The 24459-nt window shown below is 33.0% G+C and overlaps 2 protein-coding genes across 2 annotated transcripts in view; one reads left to right on the forward strand and one right to left on the reverse strand.

Moving 5' to 3' along the window:
• Positions 1–704: 704 nt before the first annotated feature.
• The window catches only part of LOC130897792 (alpha-L-iduronidase), a 55788-nt gene continuing 32033 nt past the window's right edge, over positions 705–24459 (reverse strand). Inside the window, 5 exon segments of the mRNA XM_057806696.1 lie at positions 705–1057; positions 17962–18101; positions 20612–20814; positions 23580–23749; positions 23980–24212. Coding sequence (XP_057662679.1) covers positions 954–1057; positions 17962–18101; positions 20612–20814; positions 23580–23749; positions 23980–24212 — 850 coding nt within the window. The 3' untranslated portion in view covers positions 705–953.
• On the forward strand, positions 5313–9446 carry LOC130897793 (kinesin-like protein KIF3A). The gene is made up of 2 exons (XM_057806697.1): positions 5313–6190; positions 8433–9446. Exons 1-2 carry the CDS (start codon positions 5362–5364, stop codon positions 9389–9391), a joined length of 1788 nt encoding a protein of 595 aa, XP_057662680.1. The 5' UTR covers positions 5313–5361; the 3' UTR covers positions 9392–9446.

A 24459-nucleotide genomic window follows, 5' to 3' on the forward strand; every position in this document is an offset into this window, starting at 1 on the left:
CTCCACCCTAGAGGCGACCCTGGCTTGATCTAGAGAAATTCTCAAATTCGACTCCATTGATGTTCATTTTTTATATTTATATTTTTTTGAATAATTTCTAGGAAGTTCTATTTATTTATTTGTTTTGTTTCTTAATTTTCTAGAAGTTTTAGAATTCTTTTTGGATATATATATATATATATATATATATATATATATATATATATTATATAAGGATTTTCTGTAGCGCAGTTAGTTAGTTTATAATAGGTAGTCGTAGTGAACAGATCGAAATAAAATGTAATCTATTAATTTAAATAAGTTAGTTAAGTGTTAGTGATAAGTGCATTATATTATGAGTATTATGAGTGAAGTATTTGATTAATTAAGAACGTACAGTGTTCATCAATTGAATTCACAAATAAAAATCGTATAAATAAAGAAGTGAATTATTACAATTTGCAAAAAGTATCCATTTTCAAGTGGATAATGCTTATTCCAATAAATGAATGTGACTAAAGTGAGCTGTTTCAATTAAAATAGCATATTAGGAACAAATAATTCATCAATTTTAAGTAGGTGCTTTAAGTTTGAGAAGGAATTGAAGTATTTAAGTACCTCACACTAATTTCACTCAAACTCGCGCAAAATATATTAAAATCATGTGTTGATTATTGAAAATCCACGATTTGAGGAATGCTTTGAAAAATTTTAACCCATGTATACTTTATAAGAAAATTTTAATTCCTAGTTATATAAATTTCCTACAAACATATTTTTATAACTATTTGACGACAGCTAGTTCTGACTCATTGAAGGAATGAGGTTGTTAACAATATATTCGATTTTTTTCATTATCCTCATTCTTTTATAGCCACTAAACACCAATATTGAACCAAACGACATTTAATAAGATGCATCAACGTTGCTTTAAAATTGCACATAAACGTTGCTACCTCTATTTTATGTTCCATTTAGGGATAGGGCATAATTTCGGAGAATTTACCAACACGATCCCAATAATCCACTGCCCTTACTCTATAAGTACCGCGTGTCCCTTCGCACAATTCATTGCCACCTATAACAAATAAATAAGGTTTAACGGAAGGATATGGAAAATTGTATCAATTTACAACTGAGAAAGATGAAGAGTTTATCATAATAATAACTATGAATAATGTCAAATATAAGGTTGCAAACTAAGTACTTCTGCTTTTCACCGAGAGACTTTCTTTATTTTTTGTAGAACTTATGTTAGTGCGTGATTTTATTTGAGGATTGATTTTAAATCGAGTACAGAAACAAACGTTTTCGGCATATTGTACTTTTTTATTACCATAAAGGAAAGAAAGCTGCTGCGGCTCACAAATGTAAAGTTTATGGTGCTGATTAGCGCACGAGTCACAATTGGTATAAAAAATTCCGTTCTGGAGATTTTTCCCTCAAAGTCGAACAACGTTCTGGTCGACCTACTATAGTTGATAATGATCAGGTTGCGAAGAGGCTACATGTATCACACACATCAATTGAAAAACACCTGAAATGTCTTGTGCTAGTTAAGAAGCTTGATATTTGGGTACCTCACCTCCACATTTGCGATATGCACCTTAAACGAAAAGAATCATCACTGCTGATGAAGAATGGGTCCTGTACGGTAACATCGTTCGGAAACGATCATAGAGTAAACACGATGAACCAGCATAAACCACACGGAAAGCTGGAAAACAACAAAAAAACTCATGCTGTCAGTTTGGTGTGATTACAAAGATGTTGTGTTTTTTGAGCTGCTGCCAAGGAACCAAACGATTAATTTAGATGTTTACTTTCAAAAATTGATGATAAATCTTTTTTAGAACTTCCCACAAAAATCACCAAAGAAATTTCTAACAGTGTATTTTCATTTTATTATTTTGTTCGCTCCAGTACCATTTTAGAATCGAGTATGGTTTTTGCGCGTAGTTTCTCGTTTAGTGGTCTACTTATACTCACTAATTTGGTCGAATTATATGTTACAAATCGAATGTATTCAAGAGATTTGTATTTTCGGAGACGATCCTGTCTAAATTTGATACTTGATAGAGGGTATTACAGCGAAATATTGCCTGCTTAAAGAACATTTGCACTATGCGAATTTTTTGCTCTTCCGATGTGTATCCGATACAAATAAAGAAAATTGATTTCGAATGGGAATAATTTTATTTGAAGGTTTTCGAGGATCAAAGTGGATAAACGACGTATCCGTTCAGATGTAGGCCGCGAATGGTAAAAATTCTAGACAGAGAAAATGGAAAATCCTTCGGAAAGTTCTTAATATATGGAGTAAATCCAAATTGAATTCTTTATTTTATTGTTGGGAATTCAACCGTGTATTACAATCAATAAAAAACTTATTACAGTTGACAGTTTAAGTATATCGTTCCGTGAATGAAAATTTCCGTACTAGAAGTTGAAAAATTCATAGAATTTATATTTGGTCTTCTCCGTATCCAAGATTTTGTGTTTTTATAATCACGAATACCAAGAAAAATTTAATTTGTAAACTTATTTCCAAAAAAAAACGTTTGTAGAACTTCTACTCATTCAATCCATTACCGCATATCTTTGTTTTGTAAAATATCTTACTTGAAACAACTTTGTGAGGAATGACTTTAAGAAAGTTACTTCATTAATATTCTTCCAGATGAGATAAGATTCCAAAAGGAGTTTACAAACCGCGAAATTCAATTTTACGTCTTGATAATAAATCTTTTCGAAATTATTTTATATTTCAAATTAAACTGGGAGGAAAATACATATAGGATAAAGTAATTTGTGGAAGACAACGCAGGATTATTTTATCAAAACATATACATTTTCAAACGTACTTTACGTCTCCACGTTATCCAATATTCATTTATACGTGCAATTATATAATAATTCAGTATATTGGTTAGAATGGAAACTTCGTAAGTTGACACATGGATGGCACTATTAGTGTTAAATCCATATGTATATAAATTTTATAGCTGACTTGATGGTCTCAGCTGTAATTGCCACCCACCCAGCCTCATTCTACGTTTGTTTCGGGCGTTCCTTTTTTTCCACACAACTTTTTCATTTATTTTTTTTTTCTTTTTTAGCCTATCACAGTTCACATTACTCTACAATTAACCACAACTCCAGCCCTGCAGAGGAGTTTTTGCCATATCAGTACCAAACCTATGAATCATCTTTTCCCTCACATGAATAATATCTTCATTACAGCTACAAAGAAAAACCAACTCTCTCTTCTAGCTTGTGAGTTATCGCAAATTGATTAAAACAACTTTTCTTAGTTTGAAAAACAGTTCAAGACAAGATTTGGTTCGATAAGGCGAGATCAGCATGCACGATGCACGCGGAGGACGCCCCAAATAGGCTATCACCGACGAAAACATCGAAAAAATCCACAAAATAATTTCGGATAACCGTTAAATAAAACTAATTGAGATAGGTGAGACCCTCTAGATATAATGGACGTATCGTGAATGGATATAAAAACAACAACAAATTAAAGATTCAGTGAGCTAAGTTGATCGCACTTGATGCGTGAAAAGACGCCAAATTCGGATAGAAAGGTTATGGAATTAACTTTTTAAGATGCGCATGTACATCGATTATCTTAAAATGAGAAAAACCAGCGACTATTTCTTAACGTAATTAAGGCGTTTGAAGAACGAAATCATGCGGAAAAACGGCCCTATTTGAAGAAAAAGAAAGTGCTGTTTTATCAAGACAATACAATATATTGTGTCACAAATCGATGGAAATGTTGGAAAAATTGCATGTATTGGGTTTTGAATTGCTTCCTTTCTACTATCTTCTTAAGATCTCTTCTAGTCCTTACAAAGAGGATGTGTCATGAAGTTCTACATAAAAAATTATTCGGCTTATGTTGGTTGCGCGTCCATTTCAAATCACGGAGTCTTCCTTCCTATCTTCAACATGTAGTAACTATAAAAGCGTACAATGCTATCCAGGCTTATACCCCCACAAACGGTTAATTGAAACCTCTAACAATTTTTAAGAAACCTGAGTCCACTTAACAATTAGCCTTCAGTTCAACTCCATCAAGATTTTTGCGGCGATTAATAAAACAACAGCGTGGCAGGATAACATAAACATCTATCTACTTTCCACCTCAATTCAACTTCTTCTAAATAGAAGAGCGATCATGATAATAAGAAGATTAAGAATATTCATATTAGAGAAGATAGTGTATATTGCCTATAAAATTTGTTTCATTCAATTCTACACGATGAAATGGACACCCTGTTAACTTGTTCCATACTTCAGCTCCATTCATTAGTTTACATTTTATTTTAGCCAGTCAAATCAAACTTATATTAGTACATGTTTCACTTAACTTAACTTAACATCGTTCTACATAAAAAACTCTCTCTCGACGTAATTTTCTATACCAATGCCTCCATAGCTGAGTCGCCACTCAGGCTGATACCTCCTATAAACGTAGTCTCTTGGGCCAAAACTGCAGATTAAAAAGCGAAAATAACCTCTAGATAATTTCGAGAAATCTGAATTTAGTTGCAATTGGTCTCAAGCTCAACTCATCCAAGATTCTTGGGACGATCTATGGAACAACAGTGCCAAAGGATTACATACACGTTCATATACTTTCCACCTCTTCTCTAATTTTTCTAAGTGGGAGAGAGATTATAATAATTAGGAGATTGGTCTGAAGAAACAGGTGTTTAATACTTTTCATATTTGTTTCATCCAAATTCTACAAGATGAAACAGAGAAACAGACACCCTGCTAACTTTTTAGCAAAATATCATCATCATTAATCTTCATTCGCCAGACAACTCAACCTTGGTGTATGTTTCACGTACCAATTCTAACTTAGCATCCTTGTAAAGAGAGCGTCTCTCCACATGAAAAACTCTTCGGATTAATCTTCTGTAGTATGCCTCCATTGTAGTGTTTATATTGGCGAAAGCTACATCGTCATTCAGGCTTATACCTCCCACAGACGCAGTCTCTTGAACTGAAGCTAACTAATTTTAAGAAACCTGATCTCAAATTAAACTTATCCATATCTTCCTCAATTTTTTCAAATGGAAGAGAGATTATAATATTTAGGAGATTGGTCTGGAGAAACAAGAGTTTACTACTTTTCATATTTGTTTCATCCAAAGCATGTACAACTTTTAGCGCAGATTGATAACTAATCCAGATTGAAATCTAAACAAATGGTCTGTTCATTTCTCCAGCTGCGTTCTTTAGTTTACACTTGACAGTTAACTCAACCGTAGTGCATGTTCCATGTAACAATTTTTTAAATCAAATGCGTTGACGTGACTTTGACAGGTTGATCTCTATATTTCATTAAACGTTACAAAAATGGATGGAAGTGAAAATTTTTCCGAAAACATAGTTGAAAATGTTCGTGTTTTCATCAGAGTCCGACCGCCGAGAGAAGAAGAAAAAACGCTAGTGAACAAAAATTCGGTAATAGCAGACAACAATACAATCACTATAAATAAACATGGAGTCGTAAAAACGTTCACGTTCTGCAAAGTCTTCAATGCGAGTAGTAGTCAATTAGAACTTTATAGACACGTATCAGTTCCTATAGTTGAGCAGGTTCTCAAAGGTTACAACGGAACGATATTTGCTTATGGACAATCCGGTACTGGAAAAACGTACACAATGATCGGTGAAATAGCCAATAACGATCGAAAAGGAATCATACCTAATATATTTTCACACATTTTCGCCCAAATAAGTTTAGCAAACAACGAATACTCCTACGCAGTTACTGTTACTTATTTGGAAATATATAACGAAGAAATAAGAGATTTGCTGTCAGAATACCCGGAAAGAAAGCTAGTATTAAGAGAAAAACCCGGATTGGGGGTTTATATCAAAGATCTTTTGGGTTTCACTGTAAATTCTCTCGAAGGAGTTACCGAAATTCTTAAAAAGGGTAACAAAAACAGAGCTACGAGTTTTACGCAGTTGAATGATACCAGTTCGAGATCCCACGCGATTTTCACGGTCTTAATTGAAACGAAGAACAATTTAACTAATAAAACCACATTTGGAAAACTCAATTTGGTCGATTTGGCTGGATCTGAAAGGGTCCACAAAAGTTTAGCGACAGGGGATCGGTTGAGAGAAGCGGGTAAAATTAATTTATCGCTATCTGTTCTTGGGAATGTAATTTCAGGTAAGGATACACATATGGATCTTGAGTCATATATACGAGGCTATTGAATAACCAGACTGGTTACGAAAAAAGATTTCATTTTAAAAATTATTCTACATTCGAATGCTCCCCTTCAATATATTCCCCTCCCCTCGCCACACACCTTTCCATACTTTTTTTCCATTAATCGAAGCAGTGCTGGAAGTCTTCTTTGGTGAGTGCCTTTAGGAGCTCTGACGTTTTTTGTTTCACCGCTTCCATCGACTCAAATCGGGTCTCTTTCAAAGCAGATCTTTTTTTAACCTTTCAAGGAAATCTGAGCAGACGTTTCTTTATCGGCGTTTACAGCCTTGGCAATCATCCGGATGCTCATTCGACGATCTGCATGCACAATTTGGTTGATTTTGGTCACTGTTTCTGGAGTTGAAGCAGTCACAGGGTGACCTGGGCGCTGGTCATCTTCAGTGCTCTCTCGGTACTCACTAAAGCGCTTAGAAAAAAACACGTTCGTTCCAAACCGTTACTGCACAAATACTATAATAGTGACTAAAACGTGTTTGGGAACGTGCATAGACAAGATATCTAGATCCGTCTAGGGCGCCCTCTAGGCGTGCAGTCTCGTTATTTAATAGCCATACCTCGTAATATACATACACAACATAAAATGAATCACATTTTAACAACGTTGCCATACTGTAAAAGTAGTAGACTTTTAGAAAATTAGTTAGTTAGATCTTAATTATTAATTTATGGTTATTCACAAACCGTCTAAATTACTTAATCATACTTGATACTAATAGAAAGTTTTCAATGATTTTAAGCCGTGGGATTGTGTGGGAAAGAGAAAATATTCGTGTCTGTTGGGTGTGGATGTATAAGTGTGATTCAAACAATTGTAGTTCTAATTAATTGCAATAAATTTGAATCTTTAGAATGTTCAATATACAAGAAAGCTGCAGGTATTTTCAACCGAACTCCCACAATCTTAGAGCTTAAAGCCAGTCAACTCTCAAAAAGTTAATAACTTAAAATCATTTTAAAACATAATGGAAGAAGAATGAAGATGGTCATGACAGAAGAATGAGAAAATAAGAGCAGAGATGGCAGGGAAAAACGAGGAATGAGATGGGAGGAAATAAAACAAAATTAGAATAGCTGTGAAAAAAGAAGTCCACGCAATTATTGAGTTCAACAAGTCTAATATCTGAAAAGGTAGAAAGGATTGAGTGTTTGGACTCTCGATACACTAAGAATAAAGGAATCAAATTACAGAAAGTGATTGAAGTTATATTTTCCACAAACTAGTTCGCAAATGCGGCGATCCGGCGCAATAATAAGATAACCTACGACTACAACAAAACTGTGAATTGTTTTGAATTAGTGGGTAAAATTAGAAATCAAGTTTTATAAGAGAGGTTTATCTTTCAAGTAATAAATAACAATTTTTTTTCCAATATGCAGGTTTTTGGTAACTGAATATACGCTACGTATTTTAAAAATGAGTAGCAGAATTGGTAGACATCATCACGAATTGTGGGATGAATTTGGTTCCACTCGAATAACAGAAGTTGATGGAAAAGAAGAAAAATTTACCCATAAAACAAAATGCTGGCAACGCAATTCGTTTTAAGTTATAATGACTCTATTCGTTTTATTAATATATTTAAAAGGTTATGTTTTTCTCTATTACACCTTGGAATATGGTGTACAAAAGTCACTTTTTTGAATTGAATTTTACACGTACAATAAGTGATAAATATAAAATGCTTTGGTTTTCCCACCAGTGATGGTCAGTACATAATTGGATAGATGTTCATCCTCCATTAGACACAAATTTTAATATAGCAGGAAACTCATGATAAAAAAGTTGTAAAAGGAAGATAATATGTTTTAGATGGGCGATTAGAAACAAAAAGTGATTCAAGTTGTGAAAAAATATTAAAACATGAATGTATTAACTGGCCATTTTCTAAGTCATCACCCAGAGGTCAGGTTATCCAGTCCCACTACAAAAAAACAATGTTTAGAAAAGCGAAGCTCCAATATATTGAATCCAGGATTCTAAACGTTCCAAAAAACGATGATCCCGTCTCTAGAATAGATAAAAAACTGAAAAATATTTCTGTGCATTTTATATTTCTTCCACTCTCTCATAGTTATCTTCAACTAAATGTATTTCTATTCATTTGGTTTATACCTTTTCCACCATTTTATATCTACTATAAATTTTAATATTTGTTCTGTTTTTTTTTTTTCATTACAGCTCTAGTAGATGGTAAAGCAACCCATATCCCTTATAGAAATTCGAAACTGACCAGATTACTCCAAGATTCCTTGGGTGGTAATTCGCTGACAGCAATGATAGCGATGGTCAGCCCCAGAGTTCAAGATTGCGAAGAAAACATGTATACACTAATGTATGCAGACAGAGTTAAACACATTCAAAATCACGTTACCATCAACGTCGAAGCTAAGGGCGTTATTGAAAGATTCGAAACTAAAATAGCGGAGCTAAGACAGCAATTAGCAATCGTAGAAGCTAGGGAACAAAGATTAGAAAGAAGAGTGAGGAAAAGAAGTAGAACGAGCTTGAGTCAAGACGAATTAGATGAAATAGAGATAGAAAAAAATAACTTACAAAATAAAATAGATATGATTCAAAGAAAAATATTGATAGGGGGCGAGAATATAATTGAAAAGGCGCAACAGCAAATGGAGATGTTGGAAAATACAGCTAAGGAATTGCAGCATTTAGATAATTCTCATCTTTTATTGAAAGAAATACTTTACTATAAAGAGAAAGAGAAAACGCTAGTGAAGAAAGAATATTCCGATCTTCAAGAAGAAGATAAAGAATTGGATGCTAAAATAGAAGAAACCGAAAAACTTGTAAAGAAAGCTTCCGAGATTTTACTAACCAAAGAAAGTGAATACCAAAATGAAATTTGTACATTACTACACACCAATAAATCGCTAGCTAAAGAATTGTCATTAATACAATTAGTTATCAAAGAAAGTATACCGAAGGTTTATCTTGATAGTTTAATAAACGGCATAGATTGGGATGACGAATCTCAAGAATATCAAGTTAAAGCTGTTGCTTATTGCGGAAATAATTTGAGGAAACTCAGAAGTCGGAGCGACATACCAAAGATTGATTCCAGTAAAGTATATTTGCAATATACAAAAAATAAATCAAATTCTATGAATAAAACACTATAATTAGTTAATTATTCGTAATCTGTTTGATGAGAATATTGAAATTTTGAAATAAAATGTGTAAAATATCAATTTCTTTCAACATAAACTCTTAAATACCAATTAAAATGTTACATTATAGATAAAATACGAATAGTGTATGGGATGATGGAAAGTAACAGCGAAGGACGATCTTGCACAATCAATCTTCAAGGCATTGACCATATGTATGGAATAGATTCAATTTTAGCGTTATTACTATGTGAAAATTGACAATTTACAGTATAAAAATATTATCCCCCTCCAGTACCCCCTTTGAATTATAAGTACCCCCTCGAAAATTTTAAATAAGAAAGGAGGTCGTGTAGCACTTGTTGGAAAGGGATTTTATTCCTTTGTTCAGCAATATAAAGTTTTTTTTTTAATTTGGTGCAAGCATAACTGAGAGAATCAATTTTTAAAATGTAAAATTTTGATAATGTCTCTAACACAAAACTTAAAATGAAGATAATAATGCCGCATAATATTTAGAATGTATTATTAAATGTACTTGAAAGTTACATTAGATGTTCAAAATGACCACCATTCACTTCTTGACAATAACCAAGGCGATTTTTGAATTCTTATTGTAAATTTCTTCAGTTATTTTAACTTTCAAATCAGCAATATTGCCTGGTCTACTGAAATATACTTAGATTTCGAATAATCCCATAAGAAATAATCGAGAGGAGTCAAATCGGGAGATCTAGCCGGATAATCGATCGTTCCACGTCTTCCAGTCCACCTATTGAGAAAAACCTTGTTTAAATAAGCTCTAGCTGTACGTGCAAAATGAGGTGGAGCTCCATCTTATCTCATTTGAATGATTAAAATCAGGAAAAAGTCTTTGTAACGTAGGCTTTTCTCTGCTCCAATATCTGTTCATTAACCGTTTCGTTTAAGTGAAACGTCGCTTCATCAAAAAAAAACTATTTTGTTCATGAATTGCAAATCTGCGTTCAGTCGGTTCATCATCAATTCACAGAATTCTTTCAACTTACATTCAATTCCTGCACCAACTGAACTCTCAAAATTGATGATTTACTTACATCATTGTCGGCAACAAGTTCTCAAGTTGTCAATTAACTTTTTTTCATCAATAAATTGAACGTTTCTACCTGGTTTTTCAAGATTTTTTACATGTCCAGTTTCACGAAACTTTTTTTCAATTTTGCCTACTGTATACTGCGAAACGTGCTGACGAGGGTATTTATTATTAAAAATTTCACAAACTTAATATATCTAAATGTCAGCAGCCTACTAGATTCATATCAATTGTTTATTTGGTTTTTGACTAATATTTTAGAATCTCCAAAGATTTTTTCCTGATGTTTAGCAGAACAGATAAGAAAATTCCTGATTATTTCTAGGTTTTTCCCAATAAGTGGATTGGAAGACGTGGAACGATCGAATTGCCACGCCGGCTAGATCCCCTGATTTGACTCCTCTTGTTATTTAACATAAAAGTATATTTTAATACTCCAGACAATATTGCTGATTTAAAAGTTAGAATAATTAACAAAATAACATCTGATGTCATACAAAATGTTGTACGAGAATTCCAAAATCACCTTGGTTATTGTCAAGAAGTGAATATTTGTTATTTTGCACATTTAATTTAATCGTAAAGTATATTGACAAATACATTCTAAATATTTTGCGAAATTATTATCTTCATTCTACGTAAAGTTTTGTGATAGAGACTTTTACATCTTAAAAATTAATTTTCCGGTTATGATTGCACCAGATTTAAAAATAAATTTACATTGCTGATCAGAGGAGTGAACCCCCTTTTCAACTAGGTTCCATACGACCCCCTTTCTTATTTAAAATTCTCGAGGGGGAAAGGGATAATATTTTCGCACTGTAAATTTTCAATTTAAGAATAAAATTCGAACTATTTCAGATTTTTTCACATATTAATGCTAAAATTGAATTTATTCCATACATATGAACCGTATTTTGTATCTGTTTACAAAGAATACAATATGAAACGACGTCAAGACTTGCAGTTATTTCCAAGGAAGTCAAGAAACGCTTTCGGTTAAAAGAACAAACTTTAACAACAAATACATTGTCATAATGTGAAAACATTTTACTGATTGTGATGATCATTTCGGGATGATAATTTTTTTATATAAAATTCTTGAATTTTGTTAGGTTCGGTACAGTAGCAGATGGGACGATTTTATCCAATTACATATATTTTAATTCAAGAGAGACCGAATCCATGGGCTAAGTCTCCCAAAAGCGTTGACTTGAGACATTCGTATCATAGAAATATTAGAATTTCTTTTATCAGGTTAGAGATATACACAAAAAATTGTATATTTGTTTATTTTAAATCTGTACAAATAGTGTACGAAGCAAATTTTGTAGATTTAATTTCATTTTGATGAAAATAAGACCGAGTTATTAATTAATAAACACTATAATAACTATATATACAAATGAAACAAAGTGTTTGTTTGTGTACCACGACAATATGGCCGTCACATTACTCGAAATGGTCTCGCCCTCAAAGTGACAAGAAAATTTAATGAATCAACAAAATTCATCAACGAATTTAAAATAGTCAGAGTGTTCTAATAAACAATTACAACCTATTTTAATTAATGAGGATCCCAAAAACTGCTCAAAACCGTTTTAAAAAACTCAAATATTTTGTTCTAATGCAATCTACTTGAATGAAAGTCCGGCATTAACCAACTTAATATTTGTACGAACAAATCAAACGAGTTCATTGTAACAGATGAAGTATTAATTAATTCTCTTCCTCTTCATAATACAACCAATGGAGACTATGGGGGCTTTGATCTATGTTCCAATATGCCTTCGTATAAACCAGACGAAACAATAATTGGATTTACAGGAGTCTTAAAAGAAAAATGACTTGTAATACTCGTACATTTTATTATTTATCATTCACCATATGTGGAAAATCCGTCAAATAAATGTCATAAAAGTTTGTGTTGAATAACTGATATTTTTTGGGGAAACCAAAACTGTATTGAAATTTAAGTTGTTGGCGATTCTATAGCGCTTAGCAATAACACATCACTCAATAAGTCGTCAGAATAACTAAGAAAAACAAGTTTTTTGCTAAAAATCGATTTTATTCATGATTGTAATCACCTACAAGAGCAATATAATCATTCCAACCCTTCTCTAACTTCTCGATGTCGTGCTTGTAGAAGGATTTGTCGTTTGCTCCAAAATAAGCTCCAATTTCAGCAATTGCTCATCATTTGAGTTGAATTTCTTACCGGCGAGCATTTTTTTGAGATCAGCAAATAGCCAGTAGTCACTGCGGGTCAGTAATTCGTTCAATTTAACCATCGTTACCATAGACTTATGAATAGGTGCATTATCTTGGTTTTTCTTCGACATATGAAGACGTTTTTCCTCAATTTTTGCATTTAAACGATCCAACCGCTCTATGTAGTTTTCAATATTGGATTGTCAGTCCCTTTTGGAGATAGGCAATGAACGATATTCCATGTGCAAGCCAATATATTGAAGCCATCAACTTCCCATGTGCCTTTGGACGTATCGGACGTGGTTCACCCGGTGCAGTCCACTTAGATGATGATCGTTTTGATTACAAAGTGAAGTGATTCATGTTTCAACCATTGTCACGTATCAACCCAAAAAATAGGATTTATTATGTGTAAACATGGCCAAACACTACTTTGAATTATCAACACGTTGTTGTTTCTGATCTGTAAACGGGACACCCACTGTAAACATTTTTTCATGGTCAAATATTCATCCATAATTATAAACACACTGCCTTCTGATACCAAATCAATTTGTGGACTTTTTTGATATTTTCCACCTCAATTAGACGACCAGAACGTTCACCATCATCGATGTCTGTACGACCACGTTTAAATTCAGCAAACTAATAACAAAGGTTTTTTTTTCGATGGAGCAGAGTCCAGATAACACTTTTGAAACAATTCCTGAGCATACACAGTGTGTCAGTCACACGATTTATTGAGATACTGAAAAATTTGTAAAAAAGCATTCCCATCTTGATGATTATGCATCAAAGCCATCAAACAATCATTTAGCATGATATTTAGAAGACATCAACCCTTCTGGTGACCCTTACTATGGGCTTTGATCGATAGAAAACCGTCAGCCAAAATAAGTTACTTCGCTAGAAACAAAAAATAATTAAAAACCAAAGTAATTCTATACCAGGCATTTCAGCGAAGAGGACTGTAAACGAAACTTATTCGCTTCTTTTCAAAGAAGTGCATTGATAATTATCCTCAACATTAAGTCTTTATTTCTACGTATGTGGCATGTAATGTGAACCCATATTTTTTCCCTTACCTAAGAATAAAACCTTAAAAACGATTGTTTTCTTTTCTGTTTTTTTTTTCTCTATTCCAATTTTTCTTATAACGTCATCATTTCTAACTTTATTTATGGCTGATATTCTCCGCAAGAACGACATAATAATGGCTAAAGGAGAAAGAAGAGAATATCTTACAGTTCCAAAGCCATAATAGAACTGACACGTAACATTTCATCATTTTGCACACTAAAAGCGAGATTGCGGTTACGTAATATACGATACGGTAGTTTATTAGATCCTACAAATCATTTATCTTTGTTTTCTAAGGATTTCGTGTTTCTATATTGTATCTTACTCATCGTCGACCCGATTACTATCATAATAATAGTCTATTTTAGTAAATTTCTGTTAAACCCTGTAGGAAATTGCTGTATTATAATAAATTTGTGTACATCACAGTTGACTAGCATCGACGCGTTTCTCGAATCAACTCATCCCATCATCAAAACACGACTATACCGACAAGAAGCTTCATACAGAGTAACGCACAAGACTCTACACTGGTAAAACATATTTAAATTCACTTTCTGTTTCTTTCATTAAAATACAGAAATGAAACAACATTTTCCTCTACATTGCACTGTTCACAAATTTAACTACTACTACCATAACTCTATGAGATTATGAGAAATTTTTTCCTCGCGTGTAGTGGCAGCACTGACGCGTTACCAACACGATCGAGGAACGACGTGCAGTACAAGTTTGACGCTGTTTGTGCTACAAAAATTTTATATCAGCAAAATGAACATATTTTTGAATAAATTTTTGATAAAATTAGAGAAGAAGCCATCAGAAACATTGAAAAAACTGTACGGCAAGAAATGTCGTATGTATGAATACACAAAGCGGTTTATAGAAGATCGTGAGTCGGTAAAAGACGACGAGATCCTTTTTGCACCGAGTACAGAGACATAGAAGGAAATTTGGAGCATTTACAAGTATGTTGAGTTGGGTTCTAGAATTGTGCAGGAGCGGATAGGGCTCTGCCACATTACAACGGTCCCACTTCCTGCGTACAACCCAGATTTACCTTCAACACATTTCTAGTTATTCTCTATATTGAAAAGGAAAGGGTCTGAATCGATTGAGATCATTCACCAGTAGACGTCGAGGAATTTGAAGACATCAACTTCGGTAGACTCACAACTATTCCTCGGCTCTCTTTGTTGAGTTTGATATTTATTTACGCTTTCTAATCTTCAATCTTCCTCTCTCCACAATATCCAACTTGAAAACTTTCCACGCATTATCATCAATCAGCATGAATGTTTCCACGTGTCTTTTTCTACTCATGATGTCCGTACTTTGAGAACTTCTATACGTAAACTTCTAATACATCTCTTGGTTCTTTTTCCTTTTGTTCAGACAATTCCTCATTTATTAATTTCTTCATTTACTCTTTATTATTTTGTTCATTGATTCGATTGGATCCTCTCACTTCTGGTAAGTGTTCTGTTATCTTCAAAGTTTAGGAGCCCTGCAATAGACACTTTGCAACAACCCAGAACTGACTTCAACACAATTCTGGATATCCACTAAATTGGAAACAAATTAGTCTGAATCGATTGAGATCATTCACCAGCAGACGACGACGGGTTTGAAGACGTCAACTTCGACAGACTTGCTATAAGAAGAGGAAGGGGCAGTGGGATAAGTGTGTGGTACTCTAGATTATTTATTATGAAGGGATGACTGTTAAAAATTAACAATTTCTGTAAATTCAACGTTTCTAACCAAATTCTGATGTTCTTCTACATATCAATTAAATTTTTTGTTTATTTCTTTTCAACTAATCCTCGATTATCACAGTTCTAATTCATATTCACTATTTCTGTCTCTACATCATCAATCCCATGAGCTTTCCGTGAAGAATCATCAATCATTATGAATATTTCCACATGTCATTCTCTACTAATTAAATCCGTACTTTGAGAACTTCTATACCTAAACTTCTAATTCATCTCTTGGTTCTTTTTCCTTTTGTTCAGACAATTCCTCATTTATTAATTTCTTTATTTGAATCGATTGGATCTTCTCCTCTAGATGTAGAATTGTCTGGACAAAAAAAAGATCCAAGAGATGGATTAGAAGCTTACGTATAAAAGTTCTCAATGAACGGATTAAAATAATAGAGAAAGACATGTGGAAATATTGATAATGTTGATGATTCTTCCCAGGAAGCTCATCAGATTGGTGATGTAGAATCAGAAAGAGTGAAGATTGGAAGGCGTAAATAAATAGCAACGAACAACTGTGAGAACCGAGAATTAGTTGCTAGGAAAATGACCAAAAAATTCAATTGAAATGTAGTGGAGCATCAGAATTTGGTTATAAGCGTTGAATTAGTGCATTGTAAACAGTCATCCTTTGATAGTAATTACTCTGGAGTAGCACATACTTCCTCCACTGGTCCTTCCATTTCTTAGAGCAAGTCTAATGTTAACGTCTTCAGATTCGTCGTCATTTGCTTTATTTTTAATTAAGAGGATATCCAGAGTTCTGTTGAAGTTAGGATTTGATTGGACAGAGACAGAGACACTTACCAAGAGATGGATCAGAGGTTTATGTATAGAATTTCCAAAAATATGGATTTAATCATTAGATGGCCTAAAAATTCAATCGAAATGTAGTGGTACATCAGAATTTGACTATAAACGTTGAATTTACAGAAATTGTTAATTTTAAACAGTCATTCTTCTATAATACTTAATCTACAGCACCACACATTTATTCCACCGCTCCTTCCATACATAATCCATCTCTTGGTAAATGTTCTGTTTCTTCAAAGTTTAAGAACCCCGCAGTAGACACTTTGCAACGCTTCCAAGCTCTCTGTACAATCCAATCCTGACTTCAACAGAATTTTGAATATCCTCTAAAATGAAAGGAAGTTGGTGTGAATAGATTGAGATCATTCAATAGTAGACCACGACGGTAGACTTGCTATACGAAGTGGTAGGAGCAGTGGAATGATTGTTCAACGCTTATTGCCAAATCCCGATGTTCCACTACGTTCCAATTGAACTTTTTAGCCATTTTTCTTGCAACTAATCCTCGATTCTCACAGTTGTTCGCTGCTATTCATTTACGCTTTCTAATCTTCACTTTCTGTCTCTACTTCATCAATCTCATGAACTTTACATGAAAAATAATCAATCATTATCAATATTTCCACATACGTAATCGTCTTTTTCATATCCTTAGTCTTTTTATTGTCAAGGCAATTCCACATCTATTCATTTATTTATTCTCTCTTTCTTCCTTTTTCTTCAGAAGAGCTCTGGCTATTCTCTCAATTGAAAAGGGATTGATATAAATCGAGTGAGATAATTCACCACCAAACGACGACGAATTTGAAGATGTTAACTTCTGTAGATCTGCCATTAGAAGTGGGAGGAGCTGTGAAGCAAGTGGTACTCCAGAGTGGTTGTTATAAAATGACTGTTGAAGACGTACACGTTCTGTAAATATAACGCGAACTGTAGATGGAGTCAAGGCTAATTGGTAATATAAGCTACTAGAAACTCCAAAATCAATACAGAAATTAAAATATACCAACGTTGAAATAGGAAAAAATAATTGAACTGTGACCAAAAAATTGATAAACAAGAAAGGAATCGCGAAAAAAAAACGAAGATAAAAGACCAGGTATATCGTATGGAAGAAATGCGAAATATTAAGAGTGAATCTAAAAGATAAAATAGAAAAAAAAATTAACCGAAATAAGAGAAGAATAAAGGACACAACGAGTATCGAACTCGATAGATTATTGAGCTGATGTGGACGTACCCAAATAATAAACAAATTAAAGATTCATATGAAGCAAAAATAGATAAAAAAAAAGAGGGAGACCAAGACAAACGAGGGACACATCATTAAGGAAATTATAATGGATAAAAACGAATCCTGGAAAAAGGAAAAACGGTAAGCAAAAAATAGATAAAGTTCGTATATAAGAATTAAATTTATACCCAACACATCAAGATATAAAGTTATATGATTAATAGTATAATTCATATAAAATTATGAGAGTCGACCCTGTCTTTTAACAACAACACTCCATTACAACAAACCCTCTTCAAAATTGTCACAGGAAACTGCTACCGAGACGTTTTCGTATAACTAATGTATTTTGTCCTAATTCTCATACAAGTCCATTTATTTGAGATGTTTGTGCGATATTTACCTTTGCCTACTTGATGAAACGACATGAAAATGGTGTCGAGAGGATTGATCCGCTCGAAACGTCGATGTCGAGAGCTATTGCTGCTTTTCCTATTGCTACATTTACTAGGTTTCAATTCCACTTCGAATTTCTGTAAGCATCTGAAAATGGAAATTGGAGTTCAAAATATCGATCACTTAAACATAATAATGTGTGAATTGTGTTGTAGAATCTTTGTTAAAATAGTGAAAAATTGTTGGTCATCCGGTACAACATCCAAAAACCTTTTATAATATCTAGATTCAAATTGAACATAGTGGTAATTAATTTGCAAGTAGTGAAATATGTGATGTGTATTCACAATGTAAGGTTCCCACTCTCCCCTATAACATTTCTAAAATTTTCTCATAGTGGTAAGCCTGTGTTTCTTGTGTCCACTTGTTTGATAATTTTTTGAGATATGACCGACCACTCGATACAAGTTGGAGATGTGATAAATCACAAACAAAAACGAAAGATAACTAACAGAAAACTGATAAAAGTTGTCGATGCAACCAAAGATAGATTTGAGTGATCCAAAACGGCCCTTATCGCGGCGGCGCATCATTATCAATTACTTATTTATTACTATGAACTCTAGCCTCATTAAGTTTATCATCACTATAAATTGTTTGCACTTTAACCTTATTGAGGTGTCACTGCAGCTTGGAAGAGTGAACTAGTTGTGTGACCGAAACACTGACGTAAATTTTACAGCCATGATAATCTTCTTCTTCCAGGACTCCTATTTCCTTCTATCTTTCCCTGGATGATGAGATACAATGTACTATTCGTGTCAGGATTGCGTATTACATATGCGAAGTAAGGAAATTTTCTGGTCTTAATAGATATTACAATCTTTCTCCTTTCTAATTTGCACCATAACGTCGTCATTGCGCACTCTATCCTGCCAGCTGATTTGGAGCATCCGCCTATATGTCCACATTTCAAAAGCTTCCGTCAGTGTCCATGCTTCACCATACAAAAGAATAGAAAACACGTAACATCTTAATACCCTGACGCGAAGCTGTAAGCTTATAGTAACTACACAAAATGTTTTTCAGTCTAATGAACGCTGCTCTAGCTTTCTCAATGTGACATTTTATTTCTGTTGAGGCATCCCATTTGTCATTAATAGTTAATCTTTTCCGTTAATCGTGTACTCAATCTTTTTGGTATTAAGATTTATTTCATACTTCTGACATTTCTCAACCATTTGATCTAATAACGTTTGTAAACCTTCCATTGAGTCAGCTACGAGGATAGAGTCATCAGTACACCGGAAGTTGTTTACGGTAACCCCATTTATTTTTATACCTTCTTCAACATCTTCGCCGAACGCCTGCTATGGACTCTAACCTCATTAAGTTTATCATCACTATAAATTTTTTGTATTTTATATTCATAGATTGTCAACTTTAACTTCATTAAGGTGTCATCTTCGAATATTTTTCATATAATTATTAATATGATTTAAATCAACCATAAATATCTTTAACTACTTTTATAATTATTATTATTATTGTATAAGATAAGGACTAATATATAAAGAAGCCTGTAAAACTAATACTTTGTTCATTTAATTTGATATTCATCTAAGTTGGAATTTCTGGAATCGTTGGTGATATTCCGTTTAAGCCGTTTACCTTCAGTGTCTGAAGACGATAACTTGGTTATCGAAACGCGCGTCAGACAGTGTAATTGTGAGTGTTGGTGTAGTGGTTGTGTAAACAGTGTATTCAGTTTGATATTCATCTGGTACGCTAGTCAGTTTAGTGTAACCATTTGTAACTTTAAATGATTATTAAATCCTCAGTTTGCGCTCAATAAATTGTTTTTAAAAAACAAGTTTGTGAATTGAGTTATTCAGGTATAGCTTTCGACTAATTGTGTTTGATTTTTATAAATCTTATTCAGTACCAAAATTGACCATTAATCAGAAAAAACTGCGTACGTATGTTCAGAACTTGATAACAGAGTGGTTATTATGAAATTATTTTATTAACAGTGCATACAAGATTCAAAGCTGACGACGGCATAATCCTTTGTTATTTTTCACTTCGACAAGTGGTTTTGCTCTTTCAAGTAAAAATTGAGGTAATATATTTTCAAATTGAAACCAAACTTAATGTTATGACATGTGTCATGAAGCCGGTCTTGTCGTTTATGATGGAATTCTAGAATTTGATGAAATCGCGGCGCTTTCATGTTTATTTGTATCACATCGGCGATTTGTTCACTTCAATTTGTTAGAACTAATTTCTAAGCAGGTCTTTTCATTTATTTTTTTCTAAAATTTTTGAGAATTTCGTTTTGGATGTATAAAAGAGTTTGTTTAGCAGAGTTAGTTAGTGTATAATGAATAGTCATAGTAAAGGGATCGAAATTATATTAGCTAGTTAAGTATTAGTGAATAATTGATTATTGTTATTTAATTAGTTAAATCTAATGTTAGTGTTTAAATAAATTAAGGAAGTGAAAGACAATATTAATGTTAATGCAAAATAGGGCCTAATGAAACATCAGTTGCAAATAAGTGCGCTGGATATTTTCACATAAAAAGAAATTTTCCGAATAATTTTATGAATTGGATAAACTGGAAGTGAATTATAACTGTTATTTTTGAACTTACTTCGAGTCGTTATATGGATATTTCCATGTGATTAAAACTTCGTTCCAAGTAACGTTATAAAAGCGCACAGCTGTTACCTTCCTAGGCAACTTCTCCGTTTTAGAACAAACATGAATCAAATGAACACTCGGTATACTTAAAGACAAATTAAGTATTATTTCCGAATTCAGTACGTCTGTAGGAGTAAACAGTATTTTAGGATCCTGAAAAATATCTTTTATGAGCACCGTTCAACGTATTTCAATCCATGCTGAAAAACTTATATCGAAAAGTACTTAAATATGCAGTATTACAGTATAAGGGTGCTGAAAATGAAAATAGTTTGAAGAGAACACTCGAAAAGTTTGATAGCATTGAACTCCAATAAGGAGAAAATTTCGAATATTCATGGTGGATTAGAAAACTCATATCTCTTAAACCTTTAGAAATAATGATAAACTGTACACTCAAATAATCACCCTGATATACAGGGTATCACGTGATTAAATAGATAGTGATAAATAAAACGATTTCTTTAGCAAAACATCATTTAATAAGTTTTTAAATCCGTATCGACACTTTTCAAGTCGATTCATTATGGAACTATGGACAAAGTTAAAAGGAAACCTCCAAAAAAGAGGTGAAGAAATTGAAAACTACCCCGAAATACGAATTTTGAGATATAACCTAACCTAACCTAACCTAACTTAACCTAACCTATACCTTTCAGAGAATCTGCTATAAGAAAAGAGATAAAACACCAGCTTTAGTCCAATATCTTCTTTTTTGTTGCCTTTTTTCATTTTCTCCAGCATATACTATCTCCATTACTTCAAAATGCTCTAAAGTTACAAGAAAACGAAGACAAATTTTTCAAATACTTTAGGATATCAACTGAATCATTGTGCAGTTAAAGGACCGTCCTCAACGTAAAAATACATTTATGAGGGAGTGTATTTAACCGATACAGAACCTCTTCGTGTCGAGGGGTACTCGGTGTTGTACTGTTTCTATTAGGTACTGAAGCATCGTTGCACGCCTTGTCGGTTTTGACCGAAAAACAACCGAAAGCGAACCGGACCGAATGGAACCGCATACGTATGAAACAGGCCTAAGGATAGTTGAGATTTGTCACTGGCTCTTGCATTAAGATTTTTGGGATTACATACTACTCACTATGTGAAGCGACCGCACTAAGTAAATTGATGAAAAAGCGTTTAATAGTATATTATACACAAGTGTATAATGGATATTAATATGTCAATAATAATAAAATTTGTATCACAAATATTGGGTATCTAATGCAGAAGGATGGTATTTATTTATAGTTATTAATAAACCCTGTTGCCAGTTCAAAATTCGCCATTTAATATACTTTTCCTGACTTTTCCGGTACTAAATTTGATAAGGCAACTCCAGCAGCTTCTCTAATCTCTAATGGTGTTAAAGAAAAATCACTCCCATTTATTGTATACAATTTTAGTTGGTTTTTTAACATAATGTTACATAAAATATTGGAACGCTGAGAAATCTAAACACACAATAATGTTTTTCGGTCAATAATTGTTTCAAAAAGGTATTTCTAATTATAAATTGTTCAAAAAGCCATAATTCGTTCAGAAACAGATAATATACAACAAGCATACTCAATGTAGCTGGCAGCTCAATGTTAATGCTACGTGCCTCCAAAATGGAGGTCTCGGGTTCGAATCTGGTCTAATAGAATTTACTTTTTTGTGTTTTTTATAAGTCTAGAACTAAATTTAAAATATTTAGTAATGTTTTCTAATGATAAAATCATAAAAATCGATTTTTTATAACAAACCAATATAATATAGGTAAAACAAGAAACCATCTGATAGCAGTGATTAGTGGATATTAGTAAGGTCGAGCAAGCAGACGAATAATGAGACAACAGTCGTGGTTAGAAAAATTTTAATGAGTAATATGTGTGACAGAAATGGATCAAATGGTACCGCATACGTATAAAACAGGCCTAAGGCTTGTTGAGATTTGTCATTAGCACTTGGATTAAGATTTTTGCGAAGACATTCTACTTACTATGTGCGGCGACCCCATTACGTATATTGATGAAAAAATGTTTAATAGTATATTATACACTAGTGTATAATGGTGATTATTATCCATAATAATAAAAACAAAAATCTGTGTATTAGTTTTACAAATATTGGATATCTAATGCGGAAGGATGGTATTAATTTATAGTTATTGATAAACCGTGTTGTTAGTTCAAAATTCGCCATATTATATACTTTTCCTGACTTTTCCGGCAGTAAATTTGATAAGGCAACTCCAGCAGCTTCTCTAATCTCTAATGGTGTTAAAGAAAAGTGACTCCCATTTTATTTATACAATTTTAGTTGGTTTTTTAACAGAATTTAACATAAAATATTGAAACGCTGAGAAATCTAAACACATAATAATGTTTTTCGGTCAATAATTGTTTCTAAAAAGGTATTTCAGTTTATAAATTGGTCATAAAATCCTAATTCGTTAAGAAACGGATATAGTTCGATGTTAATGCTACGTGCCGCCAAAATTGAGGTCTCGGGTTCGAATCTGGTCTAATAAAATTTACTTTTTTGAGTTTTTTACTAAATTGGAAGTATTTAGTGTTGTTTTCAAATGATAATATCATAAAAACCGAATTTTTATAACAAAAAAATATAATATTGATAAAACAAGAAACCATCTGCCAGTTGTGATTAATGGGTATTAGTAAGGTCGAGCAAGCAGACGAATAATGAGTAAATTATAGAACAGAAATTTTAATGAGTAATATGTGTGACAGAAATGGAAAGTTAAATTTATATCCTTCAAAGGATGAATAACTAGAAGCACTTTTCGATAGATTTTATCTAAAAATATGAAAAAATTTACCGTTTTTTACCAAGTAGATCAAAATTACGATAGAAAAGCAATATGGCCGTTCATTTTTAAAGCGAATTAAAAATTTATATATTCGAACCTCGACTTCCCGCATCTTGTATCTTTGTTGTTGGTCTGGAAACACCGGGGACCCCATTTTTCTCCAAACTTTAAAAGGATTGGTTTCAATATTATCCAGTTTATAAACGATAAATTTCCAATCTCTTACCTCGAATCCCTCTATCTTTAGAGATATGTTTCGTCTATTTTCTGTAATATAACGAAATATGTATCTTGAGAAATATTTCGAACATTCGTCAATATAAAATTTTAAACTAATAAAATCTTTAAAGTAAAGACGCTCTTGGTAAAAATATTTCATGAAAACTCTCACAAAGAATAACGAAAACGTTTTAGAAACCATAATAAAACTCATTCCTGTTAATTATAATGTCTTGTTATATTTTTTATAGTCTTGCTGAAAGATTTAGATAACTCACCTTGCGAATTGTCGTCATAGCTCTCATTACCGTAAGCCACAAGGACGGAAACAAATGCCTGCTTATGTTGCGTAACAGACCGCGTAGCTATGGTCGTTAATAAGGGATCAGGAGATGGCTGTGTCGGTGTCAGAATCCAAGACTCCCCCAGAAAGGATAATAAGGCCATTAGCGAGTACACGGGTTTTTTTATAAATTGGTTGTGAGGAGGCGTAGTAGTGTTCACCTGAAACCTTCAACAAGGAAAGAAATAATTGTTAAACAACGATATTCCATCCCATCACTATACCTTTATCAGTAACAAGAATTGATTGTCAAGATTGTCTTTAATGATTGGAAAAAGAGGAAATGTCCTTCAAAATAAATCAACAAAAATAAATACGCTTAATATATCGGTCATATAGTCGACAAATTTCTAAGTATAAACGTCTCGGTTAGAAGTTTAGTTCCAAGTATGGAAAATCTAAAAGAAAACGAACA

This window comes from Diorhabda carinulata, chromosome 9, assembly GCF_026250575.1.
Source record: "Diorhabda carinulata isolate Delta chromosome 9, icDioCari1.1, whole genome shotgun sequence".
In the NCBI taxonomy this organism is placed as follows: Eukaryota; Metazoa; Arthropoda; class Insecta; order Coleoptera; family Chrysomelidae; genus Diorhabda; species Diorhabda carinulata.

What these genes read in the sequence shown, in the direction of transcription:
- LOC130897793 (XM_057806697.1), top strand. Translation starts at nt 5,362, where the DNA reads ATGGATGGAAGTGAAAATTTTTCCGAAAACATAGTTGAAAATGTTCGT. An exon ending in TCTTGGGAATGTAATTTCAG is followed by an intron (nt 6,191 to 8,432) that starts GTAAGGATACAC and finishes TTTTCATTACAG; the next exon opens with CTCTAGTAGATGGTAAAGCA.